Source organism: Plecotus auritus (genome assembly GCF_963455305.1).
Source record: "Plecotus auritus genome assembly, chromosome: 4".
Classification (NCBI taxonomy): Eukaryota; Metazoa; Chordata; class Mammalia; order Chiroptera; family Vespertilionidae; genus Plecotus; species Plecotus auritus.
The window spans coordinates 116,646,886-116,674,199 of NC_137775.1; the positions used below are offsets into that span (position 1 = coordinate 116,646,886).

Genomic DNA, 27,314 nt, shown 5'->3' on the forward strand with positions numbered 1-27,314 from the left:
ACCCTAAAGATTCCATCAAAAAACTAACAGACTTAATAAATGAATTTGGCAATGTAGCAGGATACAAAATTAACGCCAAGAAATCTATAGCATTTCTATACACCAATAGTGAACTTACAGAAAGAGAGACTAAGAAAACAATCCCATTTACCAACACACCAAAAAATTAAGATACCTAGGAATAAACTTAACTAAGGAGGTAAAAGACCTCTACTCAGAAAACTACTGGACATTGAAAAAAGAGATAGAGGAAGACATAAATAGATGGAAGAGCATACCGTGTTCATGGATTGGTAGAATCAACATCATTAAAATGTCCATACTACCCAAAGCAATCTATAGATTCAATGTACTCCCCATTAAAATACAAACGGCATATTTCACAGACCTAGAAAGAACGCTCCAAAAATTCATCTGGAATAAAAAGATGAATTTTTATGGTTTCCCGTCTTATGTTTAAGTCCCTTATCCATTTTGAGTTTATTCAAAATGGATAAGGGACTTAAACATAAGACGGGAAACCATAAAAATTCATAAGAACAGGCATATAGACCAATGGAATAGAATGGAGAACCCAGATATTAACCCAAACCACTATGCTTAATTAATATTTGACAAAGGAGGCATGAACATACAATGGAGTCAAGACAGAATCTTCAATAAATGGTGTTGGGAAAATTGGACAGATACATGCAAAAAAATGAAACTAGACCACCAACTTACACCATACACAAAAATAAACTCAAAATGGATAAGGGACTTAAACATAAGACGAGAAACCATAAAAATACTAGAAGAATCCACAGGTAGAGAAATCTCAGACATATGCCGAAGCAATTTCTTCACTGATACCACTCTTGGGCAATGGAAACTAAAGAGAAAATAAACAAATGGGACTACATCAAAATAAAAAGCTTTTGCACAGCCAAAGAAACCATCAACAAAACAACAAGAAAGCCCACTGTATGGGAGAGCATATTTGCCAATGTTATCACTGATAAAAGTTTAATCTCCCAACATTTACAGGGAACTCATACAACTCAATAAAAGGAAGATAAACAACCCAATAAAAAAATGGGCAACAGATCTAAATAGATATTTTTCGAAAGAAGACAGAAGGAAGGCCAAGAGGCATATGAAAACATGCTCAAAGTCACTAATTATAGATGCAAATCAAAATGACAATGCGGTACCATTTCACACCTGTCAGAATGGCAATCATCAACAAATCAACAAAAGACAAGTGCTGGCGAGGATGTGGAGAAAAAGGAACCCTCGTGCATTGCTGGTGGGAATGCAGACTGGTGCAGCCACTGTGGAGAACAGTATGGAGTTTCCTCAAAAAACTGAAAATGGAACTCCCATTTGACCCAGTAATCCCACTTCTAGAAATATGTCCTAAGAAACTAGAAACACTAATTAAAAAGGATATATGCACCCCTATGTTCATAGCAGCACAATTTACAATAGCTAAGTTTTGGCAACAGCCTAAATGCCCGTCAGCAGATGACTGGATCAGAAAACTATGGTACATCTACACAATGGAATACTACGCTGCGGTAAAAAAGAAGGAATTCTTACCATTTGCAGCAGCCTGGATGGAAATGGAGAGCATTATGCTAAGTGAAATAAGCCAGTCAATGAAAGAAAAATAGCACATGATCTCACTCATTTATGGATAATAAAGAACATTATAAACTGATGAACAAAAAGATAGATACAGAGGCAGTAAAGCATCAAACAGACTGTCAAATTACAGTGGGAAGGTTGGGAAGGGGTGGGGGAGATAAGAGATCAAATGAAGGACTTGTATGCATGCATACAAGCATAACCAATAGACTCAAGACACTGGGGGCTGAGGGCATGTATGGGAGTGGGGTGGGAGGGGCAATGGGAAGATATGTACACATGTAATAACTTCATCAATAAAAAATTTAAAAAATGAGAAAAAAAGAAAACATAAAAAGGAACCCTCATAAATGAAGATTACAAAAATGGAAATGAACACATTACATGGAATCAATAGATTAGATGGAGCAGAGGATCAAATTAGCAATGTGGAATACAAGGTAGCGAAAAACAGCCACTTGGAATAGCAAAAAGAAAAAAAAGAAAACACACACAAGAATAAAAAAATTAGGATGGTCTGAGGAAACTGGGACAATGTCAAGCATAACAATATTCATATCACAAAGGTATCAGAAAAGAGAGAGAGCAAGGGACTGAAAAATATTTGAAGAAATGACGACAGAAAACTTCCCTAAGTGGGTGAAGGAAATAGACATACACGTCCAAGAAGTATAAAGAGTCCTTAACAAGATGATCCCAAAGAGGCCAACACTAAGACACATACTTTAAATGCCAAATGTTAAAGACAAAGAGAGAATCTTAAAACCAGCAAGACAGCCGAAACCGGTTTGGCTCAGTGGATAGAGCGTCGGCCTGCGGACTGAAGGGTCCCGGGTTCGATTCTGGTCAGGGGCATGTACCTTGGTTGCGGGCGCATCCCCAGTGGGAGGTGTGCAGGAGGCAGCTGATCGATGTTTCTCTCTCATCGCTGTTTCTAGCTTTCTATCCCTCTCATTTCCTCTCTGTAAAATACCAATAAAATATATTTAAAAAAAAAAAAGTAAAACCAGCAAGACAAAAGTAGGTAGTTACTTACAAGGGAGATCCCATAAGACTATAAGCTAAATTCTCAACAGAAATTTTGCAGGCCGGAAAGGACTGGTAAGAAATATTCAAAGTGATGAAAAGAAAGGACCTATAATCAAGATTACTCTAACCAATAGGCTATCATTTAGATTCAAAGATAAAGAGCTTCCCAGACAAGAAAAAGTTAAAGGAGTTCAACAACAAACTGGTATTACAAGAAAGTTAAAGGGACTTCATTAAGAAGGAAAAAAATAATAAATATGAATAATAAATGGCAATAACTATATATCAACAATTACTTTAAATGTAAATGGATTAAATGCTTCAATCAAAAGGCATGGGGTGGCTTAATGGCTGACAAAACAAGTACACTGCAAATGTTGCCTACAAGAGAGCCACTTCAGATCAAAAGACACACATAGATTGAAAAGTAAAGAGAGGATCCAGTCGATGTGGCTCAGTAGTTGAGCATGGACCCATGAACCAAGTGTTCATGGTTTCATTCTTGGTAAGGGCACATGACCGGGTTGCAGGCTCCATCCCTAGTAGGGTGCATGCAGGAGGTAGTCAATAGAATATTCTCTCTCATCATTAATGTTTCAATCTCTCTCCCTTTTCCTTCCTTGCTGGATGCAAATTCCAGTAGTTAGCATAATAAATGCGAAAAGTTCATCAGATGGCTGATGGACAGCTTCAGCAGGGCTGGAAATCTGCATATATTATTGCCTGCTGCTGGAACAGCCAAAGGCAGTTCCCCCAACCGGATAATCTTTTTATTGTTTACCAAACCTTACCTTTGATATGTATATCTGCTTTGTTTGAGGGCAAAACGTGTGAATAAAAAATCCTGGGTGCGGAGATCAAGGAGCTTAGTCACTAGAACTAAGTTTCCGTCTGGCCCTCCAAAATGCCTTCCAAATTTATATTTCATGTCTAGTTTATTTAATTTACTTGCAGCCCCTTCTCCAGATTCCTGAACTCTTGTAGATGCTGAGAAAGACCCCTGCATTAATGGCACCTCGAAACAGGACATCTGGAGAAGATGATTTTTCGCCTGAGCGAAGAAAAGAAGTTTTCCACCGGTAAAGGCAGGGATCACTGGTAATAGGTGAGGGGTCACTGGTAAATTCGGTGGGGAGATCCACTTTGGGTAAAGCCTGCACCAGCTCTGGAAGTCACGAATCCAGACTGGGTGGGACCATCTTTTTCTAGCTAGACTGTAATGAGGAAGAATTTGATTTAAAGGCAAAAATATCATTGTAAATTTTTAGCTTGTATGCTCAAGGATAAAGAAATTGGAATGTCAACAGGTGCTTTCTTAAATCAGGCTCAAGGAAAAAGAGTGCCATTGTCATCTTTGACTATGTGGGTTCTTGTTCAAATTGCAAAATACCTAATTCATATTGGGGATCAAAAGTCCCCGCCGGATCTGCCTCTAGTGTGGAGAGGTTCAAAGGCGGCTAGAAAGATTAAAGCTGTCAGCTCTCTCGCTGAGGAACTCTCTAATGCTTTGTTTAAAAATTACCGTAGGACATGTTGGGACAAGCAGATTTTAGCAAAAATAACTTTAAAAGCTAGTCAATGCCATGGAGAGCGGAATAGGAAAAGATTCCAGAATTGTCATCTTATTTGGTTTAATGTGTTTATTGTTATCTATTAAGCATGCCTTTAATAAGAAAAGCATAGCCAGTTCAGTTGCTAAATTTTCCCAAAACAAACAAGATGCGGGGTTTGGGAGACATGTGGTGATCCTGTAAAAATGGACTCCCACTCCCGAGTATGCTAAGAAAAGTCTCATCTCTGCCATGTTTTTTCCTGGGTTGTCATTTAAAAGTTTTACAGAATTCAGGAATGTGTCTGGGATTTCTGTACTCGTAAAGAGAGAAAGCTGACTTAAAACAAGAGCGTTCCGTCTGATATTAGACAAGGTTTTGAGCTAAGTTTAACTCTCTTTACAGATGATATAGAAAAAATCAAGACTGTTTTTTCCTCAAAATGATGGCGGAAAGAACCCAAAAGAAAAATAAAGACTGATTCTAAGAAATAAGATTGGTATTTCCATAATAAAGGGCAGTTTTTAAATAATAATGGACCACATTCCAAAGTTAACATTAAGGCCGCTAAAAGGTCAGTAGAATCTCAAATTTGTTGAAACATAGCTAAAACAAGGAATTTGTGGTGAAGCTTTTCAGTAATAATCCTATCTAATAAAGAGGGAATATGCTAATTGACCATCACTCCATCACAAAGATGGCTGCATCCACAGCTGAAGCCAAGTTCCCATAAGGAGCCTTAATGAGCAATCAGCAGGGACCTGAGGCTACGCCCTCCCCCGCCCCAGTAGGGCTTGACAGAGGACCTCAGGGTGCACCCCCAGTGCTGGGTCGGGGGAACTCTGGCCGCGCCCCCTGACCAGCAGGGCTTGATGGTGGACCTGAGGCTGCACCCCCCTGCTGGTGGGGCTTGATGGGGGACCTCAGGCCATGCCCCCACCCAGTGGGGCTTGACGGGATCTTAGGCCATGTCCCCCACCTGGCAGGGCTTGACGGGGGACCTCAGGCCATGTCCCCTGTCCTGGCGCCAGGACAGGCGACCTGAGGCTATGTTGCCTCCCCAGCGGGGCTTGACAAGAGTGGGACTGGCCAGGTCTGGATCTAGCCCAATGGGGGTGGGGGCCGGCAGGGTCTGGGTCTCACATGATTTTGAGGCTCATGTGGGTGGGCGGGGACTTGACTCTGGGTCCCGTGGTTCACCCCAGACTCTGACAGGAGGAAGATTTTCATATACATTTTACTAATTTTCTTTCATCTCTGACACTTCTATTATAGAGAAAGGGCAAATAGCAATATTAAATTATTTCCTCTAATTAATCCCCTTTAATGTGCACGGATGCCGTGCACCGGGCCACTAGTGTATTTATAATGAAGGTCAAGTAGCCCAGGGGGAAACTAGCTTCCCTCTTTAACAGAGAAAAAGGATGGTCTTATTTCCCATGGCAGCAACCCTTAAATTGTTATCTCTAAGGAAAGAATGTGGCTATTTTGCAATTAAATAGCTACAAGCTTGCCTCCAAAACCACTAGCAACTTGAAACTTTGAAAGTTTACTGAATTAAATAATAAAAACTTGTTGAATATCTAGGCATGTTGAAATGACAAAATACTGGAGTATTAATCTGAGTTTGCCTCATATGAAAACAGAATTGAATCTATTAATTAAATATATCTTCTATTTTTCAGATATATTCTTAAAAATATAAAGGTGTCACTAATCTAAGAAATGCTAAGGCTTCTAAGAGTTTAAAGTTCAAAATTAAGTTAGGAGAAATTATATAGTTGTGGTAACAAAATGCATAAAGTATAGAAATTTATTTTTGAGAAAATAATTCTTGTTATTTTCTCTAGAAAATTAGTTTAAAATATATTGATATACCAACTATGGTAAAATTTCAACCTAAGATATAATATTTTATATGTTCTAATTAATAAAGAGGATTAATTCTGTGATCTCAACCAAATTTTTAATATAAAAATTAGTTTAAATTTATGTGGCAGTATCAGCCAGTACCCAAAAAGCAGCCATGTAGGTTGCTTGGTGTATAAAAAGAAAGAAAAAGGTTTTTAAAGGAAACTCTCTAGAGGTGGCCTAGAAATTGCTCTGGGAGGAAATAAAGAGAGGTTTCCTTCAAATGTCTGGAAAATTGTAATTAAATATCTATGTGTTAGGACTCAAAAAGAAAAGTAAGTAATTTGTTTTTGCCTCCCTAGACAAAGCTTATATGGGTATACTCAAAAGACTGCCAGCAGAAATTCAATTAGTGTTGTGGGACAAGCAAAGTTAGAAAATAAGCCTTATTTCAGACTGATTTAAATTGGCAATTTGAAATAAGTGAATATTCAGGAGAATTTAGTTGTACTAGGCAGGAAACTATTCCTGGAGCATTAACTAATTTTTTACTGATGGTTCATCTCATAGTAAAAACTGCTTATCATACTATGAATTCAGACCAGTCATATTTCTGTGCAAAGAATTAAATTAAAAGCTATCAAGGCTGCATTGCAAGATTTCCAAAAGCCTCTTAATATTATTTAAAACAAAAAAGGGGGGATAGAGAGAAATATCCTGTAAGTAAATTACATCAAGCCTTAATTACTTAAATTTTTTACTTTAAAATTTTTTTCACTTGTAATGCTGATGACAAGACACCCATGAAGTTACACCAGTTTCAGAATAAGCCAAAGGAAAATGGTTTGGGCAAAAATGAAAAGATCCCGAGTCTAGTTTACAGAAATATTCCTTTATTAACCTTTGGTCGAGAATATGCTTGCATATTTCCAGAAAACTTCTCCAAGCCTGTGTGGATTCCTGCAACAATGGATCTGAGAGAGGAACTAACCAGACTACTCCAGCCACAAATGGCGGTGACCCCAAGCAACACACTAACGAGATAGAGGAGAAACGGTCCAGAGATGGAGGATGGTGAAGACACCTTGCCATGCTAGCAGTCAGCAGCTGTGCATCGCTGCAGGTTGCCCAGGACCAAGCCAAAGAAGGTCGGACCTGCATTGCTCACTGTTTGTCCACCATCCAGAACGAGAATATCATTGCTGTCATGTAACAGGGAACCCATTGAAAAACTGTGGGACAGTGACTGGGAAGAGAACCCATAAAAAATTGTTGGACATTGGAATGGGGACTCAAAGAACTGTTGGCCCAGAAAGCAGCTTACTGCAAACTGATTCCTTTGATGCCTGGCAGCAATTTAAAGGGATATGATAGAACTCTATCCTTTCCATTGAATTTAAAAATCTTAAAAGAACCTGAGCTCTGCAAATGACATACATTCTTGTTAAATTTATTAAATCAAAAAGGGGGATATGCTAGAAGCAATTTCCAGTAGTACAGGGGTCCTCAAAATACGGCCCGTGGGCCACATGCAGCCCACCGAAGACATTTATCCGGCCCACCGGGTGCCGCTGCCTGTCCTGCTTAGCAGCCAACTCGTCCCGGGCCCGCAGTGCGCATAGGAATTTGTTCATTTTTTTTTTTTTTTAAACTATAGTCCGGCCCTCCAACGGTCTGAGGGACAGTGAACTGGCCCCCTGTTTAAAAAGTTTGAGGACCCCTGAGTTAACATAATAAATGTGAGAAGTTCATCAGAAGGCTGGTGGACAGCTTCAGCAGGGCTGAAAATATGCATATATTATTACCTGCTGCTGGAACAGCGGAAGGCAGTTCCCCCAACCTGATAATCTCTTTATTGTTTACCAGGCCTTACCTTTGATATGTGTATCTTCTTTGCTAGAGGGAAAAATGTGTGAATAGAAAGCCCTGGGTGTAGAGATTCGAGGAACTTAGTCACTAGAACTAAGCTTCCTCTGGCTCCCCCAAAATGCCTTCCAAATTTACTTTTCATGTCTAGTCTCTTCATTCATTTATGCACAGCCCCTTTTCCAGATTCCTGAACCCTTCTAGATGCGGATAATACCTTGGCACTTCCTCTCTCTGAAATCAATTTGAAAAATATATGTTAAAAAAAGAAAGAAAAGGGATGGAAAAAGGTATTTCATGAAATGAAAACAAACAAAGCGGAAGTAGCAATACTTATACCAGACAAAACAAACTTTAAAACAAAGACTGTAACAAGAGACAAGAAAGGACGCAGCAATTCCACTTGATCTGAATAAATCCCAAAATGAATTTGAAAACATATGCATATTTTCACTGCCACATTATTTATAACTAGAGGCCCGGTGCACAAAATTCATGCACGGGGGAGGGGAGGGGGGTACCTCAGCCTGGCCTGCACCCTCTCCAATCCAGGATCCCTCTTACAATCTGGAACCACTGGCTCCTAACCACTCACCTGCCTGTCTGCCTGATGCCCCTAACTGCTCCCTTGCTGGCCTGACACCCCTAACTGCTCTCCCCTGCTGGCCTTATCCCCAACTGCTCTCCCCTCCTGGCCTGATCCCCCTAACTGCCTACCTGCTCTCCCCTCCTGGCCTGATCCCCCTAACTACCTATCTGCTCTCTGCTGCCAGCCTGACCCCCCACACTGCCTATCTGCTCTCCCCTCCTGGCCTGATCCCTCTAACTGCCTATTTGCCCTCCCCTGCCAGCCATCTTGTGATGGCCATCTTGTTTCCACATGGGGTGGTCATCTTTGACCACATGGGGACAGCCATCTTGTGTGTTGGAGTGACGGTCAATTTGCATAGTACCTCTTTATTATATAGGATAGCCAAGATAAGGAAGCTACATGAATGTCCATCAACAGATTCATGAATAAAGAACTGCATAGAATATTACTTAGCCATAAAAAAATAATGAAATCTTTCCTTCTGCAACAACAGGAATGATGTATCTCGGGGTATTATGCTAAGTGAAATAAGTCAGAGAAAGACACTACTACAGGATTTCACCCATATGTAAATTCCGAAAAAAAAAATTGAATATCCCTGATGAGTATATCTGTAAAAATCCTCAAGAAATTATTAGCAAATTGAATTCAGCAGTATATTAAAAAGATCATACACCATGATCAAGTGGGATTTATTCCTGGGATGTGAAGTTGGTACAATATCTGCAAATCAATTACCAAGATACATGACATAAACAAAATGAAGGATAAAAATCTAATGATCATATCATGTCAATAGATGTAGAAAAACCATTTAACAAAATCCAGCACCCATTTATGATAAAAAAAATCTCAGCAAAGTGGGTATAGAGGGATCATACTTCAACATAATAAAGGTCATATATGACAAACCCATAGCCAACATCGTACTCAATGAGAAAACACTACAAGCTCTTTCCTTAAGATTAGTAACAAGACAGGGATGTTCACTCTCACTACTCTTATTAAACACAGTACTGGAAGTCCTAGCCACAGCATTCAGACAAGAAAAATAAATAAAAGACATACAAATTGGAAAGAAATAAGTAAGAATGTCATTATTTGTATATGATATAATACTGTATATAGAGAATTCTAAAGATTCCACCAAAAAAACTACTAGAATTGATAAATGAATTTAGTAGGATACAAACTAAATATTCAGAAATCAGTTGCATTTTTATACACCAATAATGAATAATCAGAAAGGGAAACTAAAAAAAAATCTTATTTACACAACTGCATCAAAAAAATATATATACCTATAAATAAATGTAACCAAAGAGGTAAAAGACCTGTACTCAAAAAGTTATAAGACTCTCAAGACAGAAACTGAAGAAGATACAAACAAATGTAAGAATATATCGTGTTCATGTATTGCAATAATTAACATCATTAAAATGTCCATACTACCCAAAACAACCTATAGATTCAAGGCAATTCCTATCAAAATACCAAGAGCATTTTTCACAGAACTAGAACAAATAATCCTAAAATTTATATGGAGCCCCAAATGACCATACCATGGAAGAGCCATACCATTCTTAAAAAAGAAAAGTTGGAGGTATTATACTATCTGATATCAAACTGTATTACAAGTTTATTCAAAACAGCATGAAATTGGTATAAAAACAGACACACAGAGATCAATGGAACAGAAGAGAACTCAGAAATAAACCCGTAACTATATGGTCAATAAATATTTGACAAAGGAGGCAAGAACATAAAATGGAGTAAAGACAGTCTCTTCAATAAATGGTATTGGGAAAATTGGACAGATACACCAACTACTTACACTATATACAAGAATAAACTCAAAATAGATTAAAGACTTAAATGTAAGATTCAAAATCATAAAATCATACAAGAAAACACAGGCTGTAAAATCTCTAACATTTTTTTCAGCAATATTTCTTGACGTACCTCCCTGGATAAGGGAAACAAAAGAAAAAGTAAACAAATAGGACTACATTAAATTAAAAAGGTTTTGCACAGCAAAGGAAACTATTGACAAAACGAAAAGACAACCTACTTAATGGAAGAAGATATTTGTCAATCATACATCTGATAGGAGGTTAACATCCAAAATTTATGAAGCACTCATACAAGTCAACACCAAAAAAAGCAAACAATTACCCTGGCCAGTATGGCTCAGTTGGTTAGAGTGTCGTCTGTGCATCAAAGGGTATCAGATTAGTCGGGGCATGTATGGTAAGCAATGGATCAATGTTTCTCTCTCATGTTGATTCTTTCTCTTTCTCTCTCTCTCTCTCTCTCTCTCTCTCTCTCTCTCTCTCTCTCTCTCTCTCTCTCTCTCTCTTTCATCCTATCTCTCTAGAATCAATGAAAAACATACCCTCAAATGAGGATTAAAAGAAAAATGTGAAACAAAGAAACAAACAATCCAGTTAAAAAATGGGCAAAGGATCTGATGAGACACTTCGCCAAAGAGGACATACAGATGACCAATAGATATATGAAAAGATGCTCAACGTCATTAATCATCAGAGAAATACAAATTAAAACCACAAGATCAGAATATCTACCACAATAATTCAACAAAGAAATGTTGGTAAGTATGTGGAGAAAAGGGAACTCTCATGCACTGTTGGTGCGAATGCAGATTGGTATATGCATTATGGAAAGTGGTATGGAGTTACCTCAACAAATTAAAAAAGGAACTGCCTTATGACCCAGTGAATCCACTTCTGGGTATATATTCAAAATAACCCAAAACACTAGTTCAAAAGAATATATGTTTCCCTATGCTCATTGTAGCATTGTTTGCAACAGCTAAAATATGAAAGCAACCCAAATGCCCATCAACAGACAAGTGGATAAGGAAAAGTGGTACATATTTATTTTGGTTGCGTACATACTAATCTAAATCTTATGCTCTTTAAAATTTGACAGATTTTCTGGGTTTTCAGTTTTGAAATTGTGTGGTTGCCTAATAGTTTTAGCTTGAGATATTAACCTTGTATTATTTTAATTCAAATGGAATGTTTTTTTTCCAGCTTATACCATATGCATCTAAAAGATGCCTTCTAGTTCTTAAGTAAGCATAATAATCTAGAACTTACTAGTATGACACTGGCTTGCCTGACTTCTCCTCCAACGTAGTCACAAGATAGTAAGTGTTTGGGAGGATAAAGACTTTGTTATCTATACAGCTTTGTAGAAGTAATAAGAAAAAGTTTTTTGAAGAGCAACAGCAAAAAACAATTTTCCATTCAATCCAGAGAGGCAAATTTTATCATAAGCCACTTCTAAAGGTACAAATGAAAATTAGAGCACCCATCAGAGTTTACTTCAGCTAGTCCTGGAGCTCCCAATTCTAAGGTACAATCAAATATTTTCTAGGGATTATACCATATAATGGCAGAAAAAAGTTCCTGTGAATTGGTTTGCTAAAAATTTATAGGAAGTTCCTTTTCTACAATAAATCTTTTTTGTTAAATATTGATTATCCACTCTATAAGCCTTGACTTTTCTCACACTCAATTTCTCAACTTTGGCACTACTAACATTTTGGAATGAGTAATTCTTTGTTTTGAGGGGCTGTTCTATGTACTGTAGAATATTTGACAACATCCCCAGCCTCTATCTATTAGATGGCATTAGCTTTTCCCAGGTGTGAGAATCAAGTGTCTCCAGACATTGCCAAATGTCCACTGGGAGACAAAATAGGTCTTGCTTCAGAACCACTTTACTAAATCAAAATCTTTGCATCTCAAAAAGGATGTAGGGATTATCTAAAGTTGGACAGTACCTTCCAAAGCTGCTGTCCAGGTGTTGTAGAACCTGAACTAAATTAGGAAAAAACTCCTAAAGTCAACATAGTTATTTCTATATATTAGGCACTAGATCATTATTATTTGAATTAATGAATGATGAATAATTATTTTATTCTTGCTAGACATACTTCTATTGAGCAGATTACTTCCCACTCTCTTCATTTTGAAGATTAAATAAATCAGAAAGAGATTTAACAGGAAAATGAAGCCAGAGAAGAAAGAAGTCAATGACAGAAATTTTAAGCAACCTGGTTCATGTTTTAAAAATTACTGACACTTTGCCGAAACCGGTTTGGCTCAGTGGATAGAGCGTCGGCCTGCGGACTGAAGGGTCCCGGGTTCGATTCCGGTCAAGGGCATGTACCTTGGTTGCGGGCACATCCCCAGTGGGAGGTGTGCAGGAGGCAGCTGATCGATGTTTCTCTCTCATCGATGTTTCTAGCTCTCTATCCCCAGGGGTGGGCAAACTTTTTGACTCGAGGGCCACAATGGGTTCTTAAACTGGACCAGAGGGCCGGAACAAAAGCATGGATGGAGTGTTTGTGTGAACTAATATAAATTCAAAGTAAAGGAGCGGAGGGGAGAGCAAGAGAACCGGATAGAACAGCTGGATCCGGCCCTCGGGCCGTAGTTTGCCCAAGGCTGCTCTATCCCTCTCCCTTCCTCTCTGTAAAATATCAATAAAATATATTAAAAAAAAATTACTGACATTTCAAAAGATGCAAGAACATCTTACTATTTGTTTTGTATGCATTTAGGCAATTACATATATGATATAGTTCATTGAAAACTCTTAGAAAAATGAAAACATTTGGATGTATTATTTTGGATATATATCTTAGCATTTGTATAAATTTGTTAAGTGGATTTAAATGTTAGAGAGAACACTAAGTTAAGAGGCTTACTATTATGGCTCAATCATATTCTTTTAAGTATGTGATTCATAGGCAATAATAGTTTATTGTCCTCCTTTCCTTTTCATTTCAAATTCTTAGGATGTTGTTCTAAAAATTAAAAGCTAAAAGATTACCTTCATGATATGCCCCCTTCCTTTGATCATCTTATATAAATCATCTGATATTTTCATTCATCAACTATATGGCCAAGTAAATATACACTGCTTATAATTTTTAAAAAATAAAAAATAATGCTATCAGACATGGCTAGTTGGTTGGAACATCATCCCATACACCAAAAGGGCGCGGGTTCGATTCCCGGTCAGAGCGCATACCTAGGTTGTGGGTTTGATCTCCAGTGGAGGCTTGAATGGGAGGCAACCAATCAATATTTCTCTCTCACATTGATCTTCCTCTCTTTCTCCCTCTCTCCCACCCTCTCTTAAAAATCAATAAACATACCCTTGGGTGAGGATTTTAAAAATCATTTTGAAGTCTGATAATCGAAGTATCCATCACTTCTGAACAGATAGTAAGGCTCTTACCTACAAGCAACATTTGGGTCAGCGTTTCTTGAAAGTAGCAGTTCTACACACTTCAAGATCTGTTCCTCTGAGCCACGAGCAGAACATGCGGTTATCAAAATAGTTTGCTTATCTATATTGAATAGAAAAATGAGAACCACATCAACAGGTATATCTAATTGACTTCTTTTACTATTCAAAAGATAATAAAAAGTACTGCACTCTTATAATTCTACAACCTATTTCCAAATCCCTCTCTTGGTAGACAACTTTATGTCTTCCTTCATCAAAAAATGAGATTAGAGATGGATTACCTCAAAATTATATCTATAATTCATTTCTTAATTTCCTTTCCCTATTATTTCTTCAAGAGAATAGGAAAGTAGGGAAGAGCATAGAGTAGATGTAGAGATACTGCCCAGAGTTGAACACTTTTTGGTTGGTTAAAATTTGCCTTGTTGTAATCATGGTTGAAAAACAATGATTGCTTATTCTCTGATTTCACTTCTTTACTTCTCGTTCATTTGACAACTCACTGACCTGGTTTATACCTAAACCATCCTACTGAAAATGATCTTCTCAGTCCTTTTCTACTTGATCTCTCTGTGCTCACCCTATTTACTAAAACTCTTCTTCCCCTAGGTTCTATGGCATCAGCAGAGATCAGGGTAGATTGAAAAAACAAAAATACTTCTTAAATAAAATTGAAAAATTCAAAATAGGTTAAGGCAGTCATGGTTTACATTAGTGGTTCCACACTGACTGAGTATAAAGATATATATTCTATTCCCAGTTCCACCACTAATAATAAACTGTGACTAGAGTGAGACCTTACTATCTCAGTAGACCTAATTTGTAGATAGGAAGCTCATATCTGCCCTCTTTACCTGATGTTGTTGTTGTTGACTACATAAAAGAATTTATGTGTACATTCTATGAAAAAATATAAAATGCTTTCTAACTGTAAGGTATTCCTCTGATTACAACAGCAGAGAAAGAAAACTATTATTTTTTTGAGAATATTTTATACACTTCAAAAATCTTATTCCTAAATTTAGCTTTCATTGGGTGATATTTTAAAATGACACAACAGAAAAACTCATCACAGCAGTTGATTAAACATAAAACTCTTAAGATGGGAATTTATATAAAATATATAAATGAGAAAACAAAATCATGTTTTACAAATATCTAATGTAGGTACAAACTTAATGTGAAAGTTAATTCTAAAATAAAACCTATACCTGAATTATGAAATAAATTTAGTTACCCAGGTGAAGCATGTTAAAAACAAGTGATCAGTAATTCAATATAATAATTAAACTGGACTTGCATATACTCTTATTTTTCTAGAGCACTCAAAGAAGTGCTGAGTAGAAATTATTTAATAAAAAAGATAGAATAATATGGATTTAATAAACTATCTTTGAAACAACTTTAATATAATTCAAAGTTAAGTTTTAAATTCCAAGGACTGATTTTCAAGTAATTTTCCACAAAATTATGAACGTTTTGATGTTTTCTTTCAATGCATTTTTCCTTTATAAAATTAACCCTAACCCTTTTGCATAAGAGCTAAAGATACATAATAACACAACTAGTTATAAAAAATAAAATAAATGGAATATACCTTTTTGGAGAGTTTTTAAAAATGTCTATGGTTTCTAATTTTTATTTTATATGTTACTCACCCAAATATAACTATAAAAAGAGTTTTAACTGCTTTACTTTTTTTCACTTGCATCAAGAAAATCACAGTAAACATAATCAGTCACATAATCAAACACCTTACCCTTATTTTTTTTTTCAAGGAAAAAGATTTAAAGTGAATATATAAAAAACAGAACATGGTAACTGTACATTACCACACCTAAACACAATATAATGAGGTGTATAAACAGAGAATATACAAAGTAAATTTTCACATTAAATATTCAAAACATCTTACCCTTATCAAAGCTTGCATTAGCGCCTCTGTCCAAAAGGACCCGAACCAGCTCTACATTGGAAACACTAGCAGCATACATAAGCGGAGTCCATCCATACTGAAAGCTAGAATCTACACTAATGCCTGCCAAAATAAAAATAAGCTTTTAAAAAACTCCACCACCATTACTGGAATCCTTAATCTTAATCCCTGGATGCCCGTTCCTAGAGGACAATGTAAACACATGTGTCCTCCCAAGATTATTCACCCTACTGATTGTATCTAAAGATAAAAATTCCAATAAAGGCCTAGCGAGGCAGGTGATAGAGGCTGTCCTGGCCACTAGAGCCAAGGGCCCCTTAGCCCTACCTTTCACAGTCAAACTATGTCTGAGTTATCTGTTCATCCATCGTTCCGGGGCTGCTGGTCAGCCCCAGCAATGTATTATATAAAACTGCTATGTTATAACAGGTTTTACATGCTACCATTTTCTCTCTAGGGGAGTTGGAAAAGTTTCACAGAGGCAAATTTTTTAAAAATTAGAATATTATACATTTCTTTGGTAGTGAACACCAGGTATATTCTTAAGATTCCCTTAATTTCCTTCCTAACACAAAATTTATCTATGGGTGACTGGCCAAACATGAAGCTAAAAAGATAGACGAGGGTTAGAATATGAAAGCTCTATTAAGAAATGTTGACTGTAGTTTGTGATCCAAGAATGGACACCATTATATTTGCATTATAAAGAAAACAAAGGTACCACTGTTGAGAGTGGAACAGGAGGCAGGGAGACCAGTTATTAGACTAGAAGCCTATGTAAAAGTCACAGCAAAGGTAGTGGGGAGACAGAGGATGGAATACTAAAGAACATTTTAAAGGCAGGATCATCAGAATTTAAAATTACTTTGAAAAGGAGAAGCGATAGAAAAGAACAAGTCAAAATGACCATCAGGATCTGTCTTGGACAAATGAATGACAAGCCATGGGCTAGAATAAGAAGAGGCATAGGTCCTGACCAGTTTTGCTCAGTGGATAGAGCATCGGCCTGCGGACTCAAGGGTCCCAGGTTTGATTCTGTTCAAGGGCATGTACCTTGGTTGCGGGCACATCCCCAGTAGGGGGTGTGCAGGAGGCAGCTGATCGATGTTTCTCTCTCATCGATGTTTCTAACTCTCTATGCCTTTCCCTTCCTCTCTGTAAAAAATAAATAAAATATATTTAAAAAAAAAAAAAAAGAAGAAGAAGAAGAAGAAGTGCCCTAACTGGTTTGGCTCAGTGGATAGAGCATCGGCCTGTAGACTGAAGGTTCCCAGGTTCGATTCCGGTCAAGGGCATGTACCTTGGTTGCGTGCACATCCCCAATAGGGGGTGTGCAGGAGGTGGCTGATCGATGTTTCTCTCTCATCTATGTTTCTAACTCTCTATACCTCTCCCTCTCTGTAAATCAATAAAATATATTTTTTAAAAAAAATAAGAAGAGGCATAGATGAGACCTAAGGCCTGAGAGTTTTAAAGCTACTAATGACAATGGGACAGGAAAAGACAGTTAGTAACTTGTTTAGCAAAAACAAGAGCCAGCTGAGCCAGCTGACCTTAAAATTCTCAAGTCATTAATGGTAAAAATGCTGGAAGTCATCTGATTTTATCCAACAGCACTGACTGATGTGATCATATAAAAAGGTTTCTATCCATGACTGGGGAAGATGTGATACGAGAGCAAGAATACATCTCCAGTAGGAGATGTGCAGGAAGCGGCTGATCGATGTTTCTCTCTCATCGATGTTTCTAACTCTCTATCCCTCTCTCTTCCGCTCTGTAAAAAATCAATAAAATATATTTTAAAAAAACACACACAAAAAAAAACTACAACTAAAAGACAAAACGGACATCATCCAGAACCACAGGAAGGCTGGCTGAGTGGAAATTCTACAACTAGAAGGAAAGAGAAAAGCACTCTAAGACTCAGAGGAACTGCAGAAGGCAGAGGCACGAAGGCGTGCGCACGGAGAGGGCTGGCAACTGAGTACGCAGCTGGCTTTTTCAATCGGAAGGGCGGCAAAAGCTCCCAACGGCTCTGAACTCCAGTTCCGGGAGAGACTCTGGGGACCCAGACTCATTCGGGGAGAAATTGGACTGTCTGGCAGCAGGCAAAACTTGAGGGCAGCTTTCTCTCAGAGGTGCTTGCAGCGATTACCACAGGACACTGAGACACAGGGGCCTATTAGGGCAGGGCTAACGGGAAACCACTGCTGTCTGCTCTGCACTGAGACTCTGCCCCATCCAAGCTGAGCACAGAGATTTTTGCAAGTCTTCTCCCATATGGGTGTCTCCAGCACAGAAGTTCTCCCAGCGTAGACACAGCTGATCCTCACAGCCAATTGACCTGGAGGGCAATTCCTCCCAGTGATACCAACAACAATCAAGGCTTAACTACAACAAGACTGTGCACACAGCCCACAAAGGGGTACACCAAGAGTGTCCACCTCAGGTAACTGGGGAGGCTGAGCCACTGGGCCCTATAGGACACCTAGCACACAAAGCCACTCTATCAACTCAGGGAAGCAGCCAAAATGCGGAGACAAAGAAACAGGTCACAAATGAAAGAAATGGAGGGAAGCAAACGACTGGATATAGAGTTCAAAACCACGGATATAAGGTTTTTCAAGAATTTTCTAGAAAAGGCCGAAAAATTTAGCGAGACCCTCGAGGATATGAAAAAGGACCAACTAGAAATTAAGATTACACTGACTAAAATAAAAAATAATATACAGAGATCCAACAGCAAGTCAAAGATTTGAAATACAAAGAAGCAAAAAACACCCAACCGGAAAAGAAAAAAGAAAAAAGAATCCAAAAATATGAAGATAGTGTAAGGAGCCTCTGGGACAACTTCAAGCGTACCAAAAATCAGAGTTATGGGGGTGCCAGAAGAAGAGAGAGAGCAAGATACTGAAAACCTATTTGAAGAAATAATGACAGGAAACTTCCCCCACCTGGTGAAAGAAATAGACTTACAAGTCCAGGAAGCGCACAGAACTCCAAACAAAAGGAATCCAAAGAGGACCACACCGAGGAGAAACCAAGATGGCGGCATAGGTAAGCACCTAAACTGCTGCCTTGCACAACAATTTCAAAACTACAACTAAAAGACAGAACGGACACCATCCAGAACCACAGGAAAGCTGGCTGAGTGAAAATTCTACAACTAGAAGGAAAGAGAAAAGCTCACAGAGAATTGGAGGTACGGCAAAGGGTCTTTGTGCGCACAGAGAGGAAGGGCAGCTGAGAGCCTGGCTGACTTTCTCTGGCGGAAGGGGGAAGGAAGTCCCCGACCGCACTGAACCCCAGTTCTGACTGTACGAAACCCCAGTTTCGGGCGAGCCCCTGGGGACCCACGCTCTTGTGGGGGGAGTCTGGACTCTCGGGCGGAGACTCGGGAGCTGGGGAAGGCAGAAGTCTGAAGGCGCGCGCGAGCCAGTGCGCACAAAGGCTGTGGAGGTTGCCACAGGCTTTCCCTAGTGGAAGGGAGTCAGAGGCTCCTGACTGCACTGAGCCCCAGTTCTGACTACACTGGACCACAGTTCCAGGCGAGCCCCTGGGGACCCACGCTCTTGTGGGGGGAGTCTGGACTCTCGGGCGGAGACTCGGGAGCCGGGGAAGGCAGAGGTCTGCGCGTGCGCGCAAGGGCAAGGCTGCCAGGAAGCCAAGACTGTCTGCTTCACTCTGAGACTCCACCCCATCCAAGCCGAGCACAGAGGCTATTGCAATTTGGCAAGTCTAATCCTATAAGGCTGTCTCCAGCACCGAACTTCTCCCAGCATAGACACAGCTGATCCTTACAGCCAACTGGCCTGGAGGTCAATTCCTCCCTGTGATACCAACAACAATCAGACTTAACTACAACAAGGCTGTACACACAGTCCACAAAGGGGTGCACCAAGAGTGTCCACCTCAGGTTAACTGGGGAGGCCGACCCACTGGGCCATATAGGAAACATAGCACACAAATCTATCCTACCAACTCAGGGAATCAATGAAAATGCTGCGTCAAAGAAACAGATCACAAACGAAAGAAATGGAGGAAAACAAACGACTGGATATAGAATTCAAAACCACGGTTATAAGGCTTTTCAAGAATATCCTAGAAAAGGCCGATAAATATAACGAGACCCTCGAAGATATGAAAAAGGACCAACTAGAAATTAAACATACACTGACTGAAATAACAAATATTATACAGAGACCCAACAACAGACTAGAGGAACACAAGAATCAAGTCAAAGAATTGAAATACAAAGAAGCAAAAAACACTCAACCGAAAAAGCAAAAAGCAAAAAAAAAAAAATCCAAAAGTTGAAGATAGTGTAAGAAGACTCTGGGACAACTTCAAGCATACCAACATCAGAATTATGGGGGTGCCCGAAGAAGAGAGAGAGCAAGATACTGAAAACCTATTTGAAGAAATAATGACTGAAAACTTCCCCCACCTGGTGAAAGAAATAGACTTACAAGTCCAGGAAGCACACAGAACCCCAAACAAACGGAATCCAAAGAGGACTACACCAAGACACATCATAATTAAAATGCCAAGAGCAAAAGACAAAGAGAGAATATTAAAAGCAGCAAGAGAAAAACAGTTAGTTACCTACAAGGGAGCACCCATATGACTGTCAGCTGATTTCTCAACAGAAACTATGCAGGCCAGACGGGAGTGGCAAGAAATTTTCAAAGTGATGAATAGCAAGAACCTACAACCAAGATTACTCTACCCAGCAAAGCTATCATTCAGAATTGAAGGGCAGATAAAGAGCGTCACAGATAAGAAAAAGCTGAAGGAGTTCATCACCACCAAACCAGTATTATATGAAACGCTGAAAGGTATTCTTAAAGAAGAGGAAGAAGAAAAAAGTAAAGATAAAAATTATGAACAACAAATACATATCTATCAACAAGTGAACCTAAAAATCAAGTGAATTAAAAACCTGAGGAACAGAATAATCTGGTGAATATAATAGAATCAGGGGCATAGAAAGGGAGTGGACTGATAATTCTCAGGGGGAAAGGGGTATGGGGGGTTCATGAAGAGACTGGACAAAAATCATACACCTATGGATGAGGACAGTGGGGGGGAGGTAAGGGCAGAAGGTGGGGTGGGAACTGGGTGGAGGGGAGCTATGGGGGGAAAAAGGAGAAACAATTGTAATAATCTGAATAAAGATTTATTAAAATAAAAAAATAAAAAATAAAAACAAAGAGGACCACACCAAGACACATCATAATTAAATGCCAAGAGCAAAAGACAAAGAGAAAATATTAAAAGCAGCAAGTGAAAAATAGTTACCTACAAGGGAGCACCCATACAACTGTCAGCTGATTTCTCAACAGAAACTATGCAGGCCAGATGGGAGTGGCAAGAAATATTCAAAGTGATGAATAGCAAGAACCTACAACCAAGATTACTCTACCCAGCAAAGCTATCATTCAGAATTGAAGGTCAGATAAAGAGCTTCACAGATAAGAAAAAGCTAAAGGAGTTCATCACCGTCAAACCAGTATTATATGAAATGCTGAAAGATATTCTTTATGAAGAGGAAGAAGAAGAAAAAGGTACAGATAAAAATTATGAACAAATACATATCTATCAACAAATGAATCTAAAAATCAAGTGAATAAAAAATCTGATGAACAGAATAAACTGGTGAATATAACAGAATCAGGGGCATAGAAAGGGAGTGGACTGACAATTCTTGGGGGGGGAAGAGGTGTGGGGGGTGTGGGAAGAGACTGGACAAAAATCATACACCTATGGATGAGGACAGTGGGGGGGGCGTAAGGGCAGAGGGTGGGGTGAGAACCAGGTGGAGGGGAGCTATGGGGGGAAAAAAGAGGAACAATTGTAATAATCTGAACAATAAAGATTTATTTAAAAAAAAGAAATTGAAAACAAAACAAAACATAAAACCTTCTTCGTACAAACATATACTGTTGGCTCAACCTAACAAACTTTCTTCTTTAAATAGCTGCAATTGAAAGCCTATGAATAAGATCAGAGAAAACATTATTTTTTTCTCATTATTGTTTCCTTATTGATATTACTGCCCAAACTTGACTGCACATATAAAAAGGAAACAGTGTGAATAAAAAGCAAATGTGGCATGTTAGTATAAAATTCTTAATAATCACCACCTCTAAAACTTAATAATAATTACCTCTAATATTCAGAAAACCATCTATTATGCTCTAGGCATAGTATAAAATCAGTAAGTTTAAGAAGATTGACACAATATATTTCTGTAACTCAAAAACATTCAAAATAACACTATATTGATTTGGGATATATACATACAGAGTAAAAGTCTAAAGATTTGCATAGGAAAGATAAATACCAACTATAGGAGTGGTAATCTCCAGGGGGAAGGATAGACATCTTCATACCTTTCTGAATGTCTGAAATATTTAATAATTTAAAGAGAACTGAAAGTAATACATGGCAGAATAACAAAAACTGAGATGTCTTTGAACTGTTAAAAGTGGCTGACTCAAAAGCAGCTTTAATTTTATTAAACTTTTCAACTGGTGCAGAAATATGTATCAAAGTTAAGAATGAATTTGAAAGGCAAAAAATAAAAATATTTTAAGAAGTGTTAAGTAATAACATCTAGAAGGAAACAAGGAAATGCTAAGGCGGGAATTACCAGTGAAAGTGAGACTTCAGAGGCAATGGGGTGAAACGTACCTTTCTATTTATAATTATATATTATTATTTGCTGTTTTAAACAAACTTTAAAAATTTCTGTAATTAAACAATTTTAATTGGTTGACTAAATTCCTACTTTACCAGCAGGCTCTTTTCAAGTTCTCATCCTTCAGGAGCCTCCATCACTTCATTGTACCTAGTCCCACTACTCCTAAGGCAAACTCTCTTTTCTAAAACAAATTTCTGTCTATTACATCACATCTAACACTATGTGCATTCTTTGCATGTGTTTATGTTAGGTATTAGGTCTCGTTTAATTATCTGAATTTCATCCAATTTCATTCTTCACTTACAACTCAAGTTCCATTGTCCACAAATTCACAAAAACTTTTTTGTTATAACAGCTAATATTTACATGATGCCTATTGTTCTAAGAACTTTATTAATGTACTAGTGGCCCAGTGCACGAAATTTGTGCACAAAAGGAGATTAATTAGAGGAAATAATTTAATATTGCTATTTGCCCTTTCTGTATAATAGAAATGTCAGAGATGAAAGAAAATTAGTAAAATGTATATGAAAACCTACCTCCTGTCAGAGTCTGGGGCACACCACAGGACCCCAGGTCAAGTCCCCGCCCACCCACATGCGCCTCAAAATCATGTGAGATTCAGACCTGGCCACCCACCCCCCCAATGGGCTAGATCCAGACCCGGCCATTCCCACCCTTGTCAAGCCCAGCCGGACAGGGGATATAGCCTCAGGTCCTCTAGCCTGGCACCAGGATGGGGGGCGTGGCCTGAGGTACCCCAGCCCAGACCAGGGCGGGGGGCGTGCCTTGAGGTCCCCCGTCAAGCCCTGCCAGGTGTGGGACATGGTCTGAGATCCCCTGTCAAGCCTCACTGGGTGGGGGGCGTGGCCTGAGGTCCCCCATCAAGCCCTGCCAGGTGGGGGTGCGCAGCCTCTGGTCCCCTGGCCCGGCACCGGGAGGGGGCACAGCTTCAGGTCCCCTGTCAAGCCCCACTGGCAGCAGGGTGCAGCCTCAGGTCCCCCGTCAAGCCCCAGCAGGGGGCGTGGCCTGAGTTCCCCCGACCCAGTACTGGGGGTGCACCTTGAGGTCCCCGTCAAGCCGCTGGGTGGGGAGCACAGCCTGAGGTCCCGTGTCAAGCCCCGCCAGGCAGGAGGGCACAGCCTCAGGTCCCCTGGCCCAGTGCTGGGGCGGGGGTGCAGCCTGAGGTCCCCTGGCCTGGTGCCAGGGCGGGGGTCGTGACCTGAGGTCCCCATCAAGCCCTGAGGCGTGGCCTGAGGTCCCCCAGTCTGGTGCCAAGGCGGGAGGCGTGGTCTAAGGTCCCCTTTCAAGCCCTGCCAGGTGAGGGGTGCAGTCTGAGGTCCCCTAGCCCAGCACCAGGACAGGAAGCACACCTTGAGGTCCCCTGTCAAACTCTGCTGGGTGGGGGGCACGGCCTGAGGCCCCCGTCAAGCCCTTCCAGGTGGGGGACACAGCCTCAGGTCCCCTGTCAAGCCCCACCGGGGTGGGGGAGGGCATAGCCTCAGTCCCTGCTGATTGCTCGTTAAGGCTCCTTATGGGAACTTGGCCTCAGCTGTGGGTGTAGCCATCTTTGTGAGGGAGTGGTGGTGAATAAGCACATTCCCTCTTTATTAGATAGGATTATTAGATAGGATTACCTCATTTTAACCTCTCTCCCCAAAAAATATCTTTGATACTATGTAGCCCATTGAAGGGAGGGGGGAATTGAAGCTTAGGAAGGTTTGTTAACTTGGTCAAAATTACAGAGCCATCCATGGCAGGGCTAGTACTCAAACCCAGAACTGTACTGTTTCCAAAATGACTTACTTTCCACTAAACCAGTGGTGGGCAAACTGCGGTTCACGAGCCACATGCAGCTCTTTGGCCCCTTGAGTGTGGCTCTTCCACAAAATACCACGGCCTGGGCGAGTCTATTTTGAAGAAGTGGCGTTAGAAGAAGTTTAAGTTTAAAAAATTTGGCTCTCAAAAGGAATTTCAATCGTTGTACTGTTGATATTTGGCTCTGTTGACTAATGAGTTTGCTGACTACTGCACTAAACCATGAGGCATCTCTAGCGTAGAAGACAAACATTTTTCTATATACAATATTATTTAACTATTTTGTGTGTGAATGTTTATTTTCCGTCACCATTTACCCCCTCTATGCATTTTCCACCTTCTCCATCCCTCCCCGCTCAATCACCACACTGTCGTCTATGTCCATGAGTTCTCTCTTTTCTTTTTTTCTCAATCCCTCCACCCTCCCCCACGCCTCCACTCCAATGGTAAATGCCTGTTATTCATTTGGATAATTTCAATCGTTATGATCAACAACTCAAATTTCTATGTCAAGGTAATTCTTAAAAATAATATTTGATCCACAGAAAAAAAATGTCATGGGACCCAGGCCAGAATTATGATGCTTTCCATAAAGAAATTGATGCTCTGGAAGTTTAAATGACTTTTCCAAGGAACCACACTGACTAGTCAATACAGCTGGAACAGATACCCAAATATCCTGATTCCTATACCAGGCCTCATTTTACACACACACACACACAGACACACACACACACACACACACACACACACACACACACGGCACAGGAGAAGACCATAACTGAGAAGTCATAACTAGAATCAACTCTTGATAAACATATTAATAGATCAAGAAAACGCTGAAAAAAGCAAAACACAGTATTAGTTGGGTAGGATTGGTCAGAATAAGCCTCTTGAAGTGGAAGAACTAATGGAAGGTAATAGGGTGACATTCCAAATTTGAGGAAGAAAAGGCAAAGAGAATGCAGAGTTAAGAAAGGTATGTAGGACACTTGATCCACTAACATTCGCTGTGATTCCCTTAGAAAAGCAACTCAAACCTTTTAAAATCAGAAACAGTTGTGAACTTAGACAATTGTGTTGGGTTGAAACTACCCTATTTCTCACCAGAATTTAGGAGCTCTTGGACCAACGAAATATCCCCTGTGGTCAATGCTTTCTTAAATGTTTCATTCTTGTCTTCAGTGGGAACTGGCCCTTTTAATTTCTAAAAAAGCAGACAGTTAATAGTTATACATATTTTCATTTCCACTGCAACAGGTAAATCGTTTTGGAGGGGTGGGGGCGGGATGGTGGTGGTGGGCGACATACGAAGTTTGTAAAGAATTCATGTCTCAAATGACCTCTAAAGGGGACCAGGTAATGGCGGGTCCAAGCCCACGTGACGAGCTACCACATGGACAACCTAAAGAAGCGCAGTCGACGAAAAGCACAGTAAGGAAACTAGACGAACACGTTGCGGGTTTGTCTCAAATCCCAAAGCCTGTATTTCCACTGGAAAAACAAAGGAGGAAGTGAAAACAGGGGAAGAAGGAAGAGGTTTCAGGAGAAGGCCGGGCCTTCGAGGGCCGGGGGAGGCAGACCTAGGCGCAGTGAAGAAAAAGCCTCCTCTGCTACCTGAGATGCCCGGTCGCGATACCCAATTTCCCAGCCATCATCCTCGCTGTCGCTACTCTCGCCTCCACCAGCCACTGCCAGGCCGCGGAACACGCTTGCCGCCTTGCCTGCCGCCATGGCCGTCGGGCCCTCCCTTCCGCACAGCTCCGCGTGCGACCCTCCCCCTGCGCCTGCGCCTGGTCTTCTACGCACTAGGCTAGCGGGAAGGCGGGACGGGCCCCAGCCCAGGCCTGGGGCTCCTAGGCGCAGGCGCGTAGCCTGGCGCAGCGCCCCTCATCCCTCCGGGCAGCCCCAGGGCTATGAGATAGAAAACCTGCGTGTCTCGCGATGCAGGTGGGGCTGGCAGGGTACTTGTTTGAAGAGGTTCTTGGGCTTTAAGGATTGCCCCACTTGCAGCTGGAGCAGAATTGGGATTTGTATGCCAAGGTATGACTATGCTTTCACATCCGTCCCCTTCACCTTCCCCCCCCCCCAGCTCCCACCCCCCTCCAAACCCACTGCCAAACATGCCTACCCTTGGAGAGGGACTGCTGTTGGCCAGAATATTATCCCTAAGGAGCACCACCCATGCATTCAAGAAGCCATAAGACAAATGGGAGCTCACGAACGAGCCAGGAGAATTTCTCCCTTTAAATTTCATGTGATCTGAGATCTCCTTGTAGATTCAGAAATTTAAGAGCATCAAAACGCTTTCCCACCTAGAGAGTGTCCAGGGGTCCTCAAACTTTTTAAACAGGGGGCCAGTTCACTGTCCCTCAGACCGTTGGAGGGCCGGACTATAGTTTAAAAAAAAAAAACTATGAACAAATTCCTATGCGCACTGCGGGCCGGGAGGAGTCGGCTGCTAAGCAGGACAGGCAGCGACCCCTGGCGGGCTGGATAAATGTCCTCCGCGGGCCGCATGTGGCCCGAGGGCCGTAGTTTGAGGACCCCTGGTAGACGCACTAAAGGAAAAAATCAGTCAAGAAAGGAAGGGGAGAGAGTGGGTCAAAAGAGCGGGGAAGAAGAAATTATTTAAATGGTCAGAGAGCAAGTAAATAATACAAACAACTCTAGGTGAAAGCATCCCAGACCCACTTTTCTGCATCTAACCTCCACGAGAAATACCACAGAAAAGTAGATCCACCAAGGAATAGCAGATTTATTATCTGAAGCTGATTTAAAAGGAAGGTAGCCATGCACTATTCTTTGAAAGTTTTGTAATAATTTTTTTTCTCTTAAGGAATCTTTGATGTAAGAGTTTGGAGTTATTTACTTCAGAGATTTTCAGAGATGACTATTTTTAGGTAGTTTGGTACTTTGGGGTCATGCCTCTCTAAATGCATCCATTCAATACATGTTATGGATAATTGAGCACAGCCAGGTACAACTAGGTTTGGAGACAACATCAAAGACAAAACAACCAGTCTCTTGGAGCTCACAAGTGTTTTT

At 40.3% G+C, this 27,314-nt stretch overlaps 1 protein-coding gene across 1 annotated transcript in view; it reads right to left on the minus strand.

Moving 5' to 3' along the window:
* The window catches only part of ASZ1 (ankyrin repeat, SAM and basic leucine zipper domain containing 1), a gene marked incomplete at both ends in the record, with an annotated part of 105,051 nt that extends 79,051 nt beyond the window's left edge, over positions 1-26,000 (minus strand). The window contains 4 exons of the mRNA XM_080664171.1: positions 13,795-13,906; positions 15,722-15,844; positions 25,374-25,473; positions 25,884-26,000. Coding sequence (XP_080520297.1) covers positions 13,795-13,906; positions 15,722-15,844; positions 25,374-25,473; positions 25,884-26,000 — 452 coding nt within the window. The remainder of the gene's footprint in view (positions 1-13,794; positions 13,907-15,721; positions 15,845-25,373; positions 25,474-25,883) is intronic.
* Between the last annotated feature and the right edge of the window lie 1,314 nt (positions 26,001-27,314).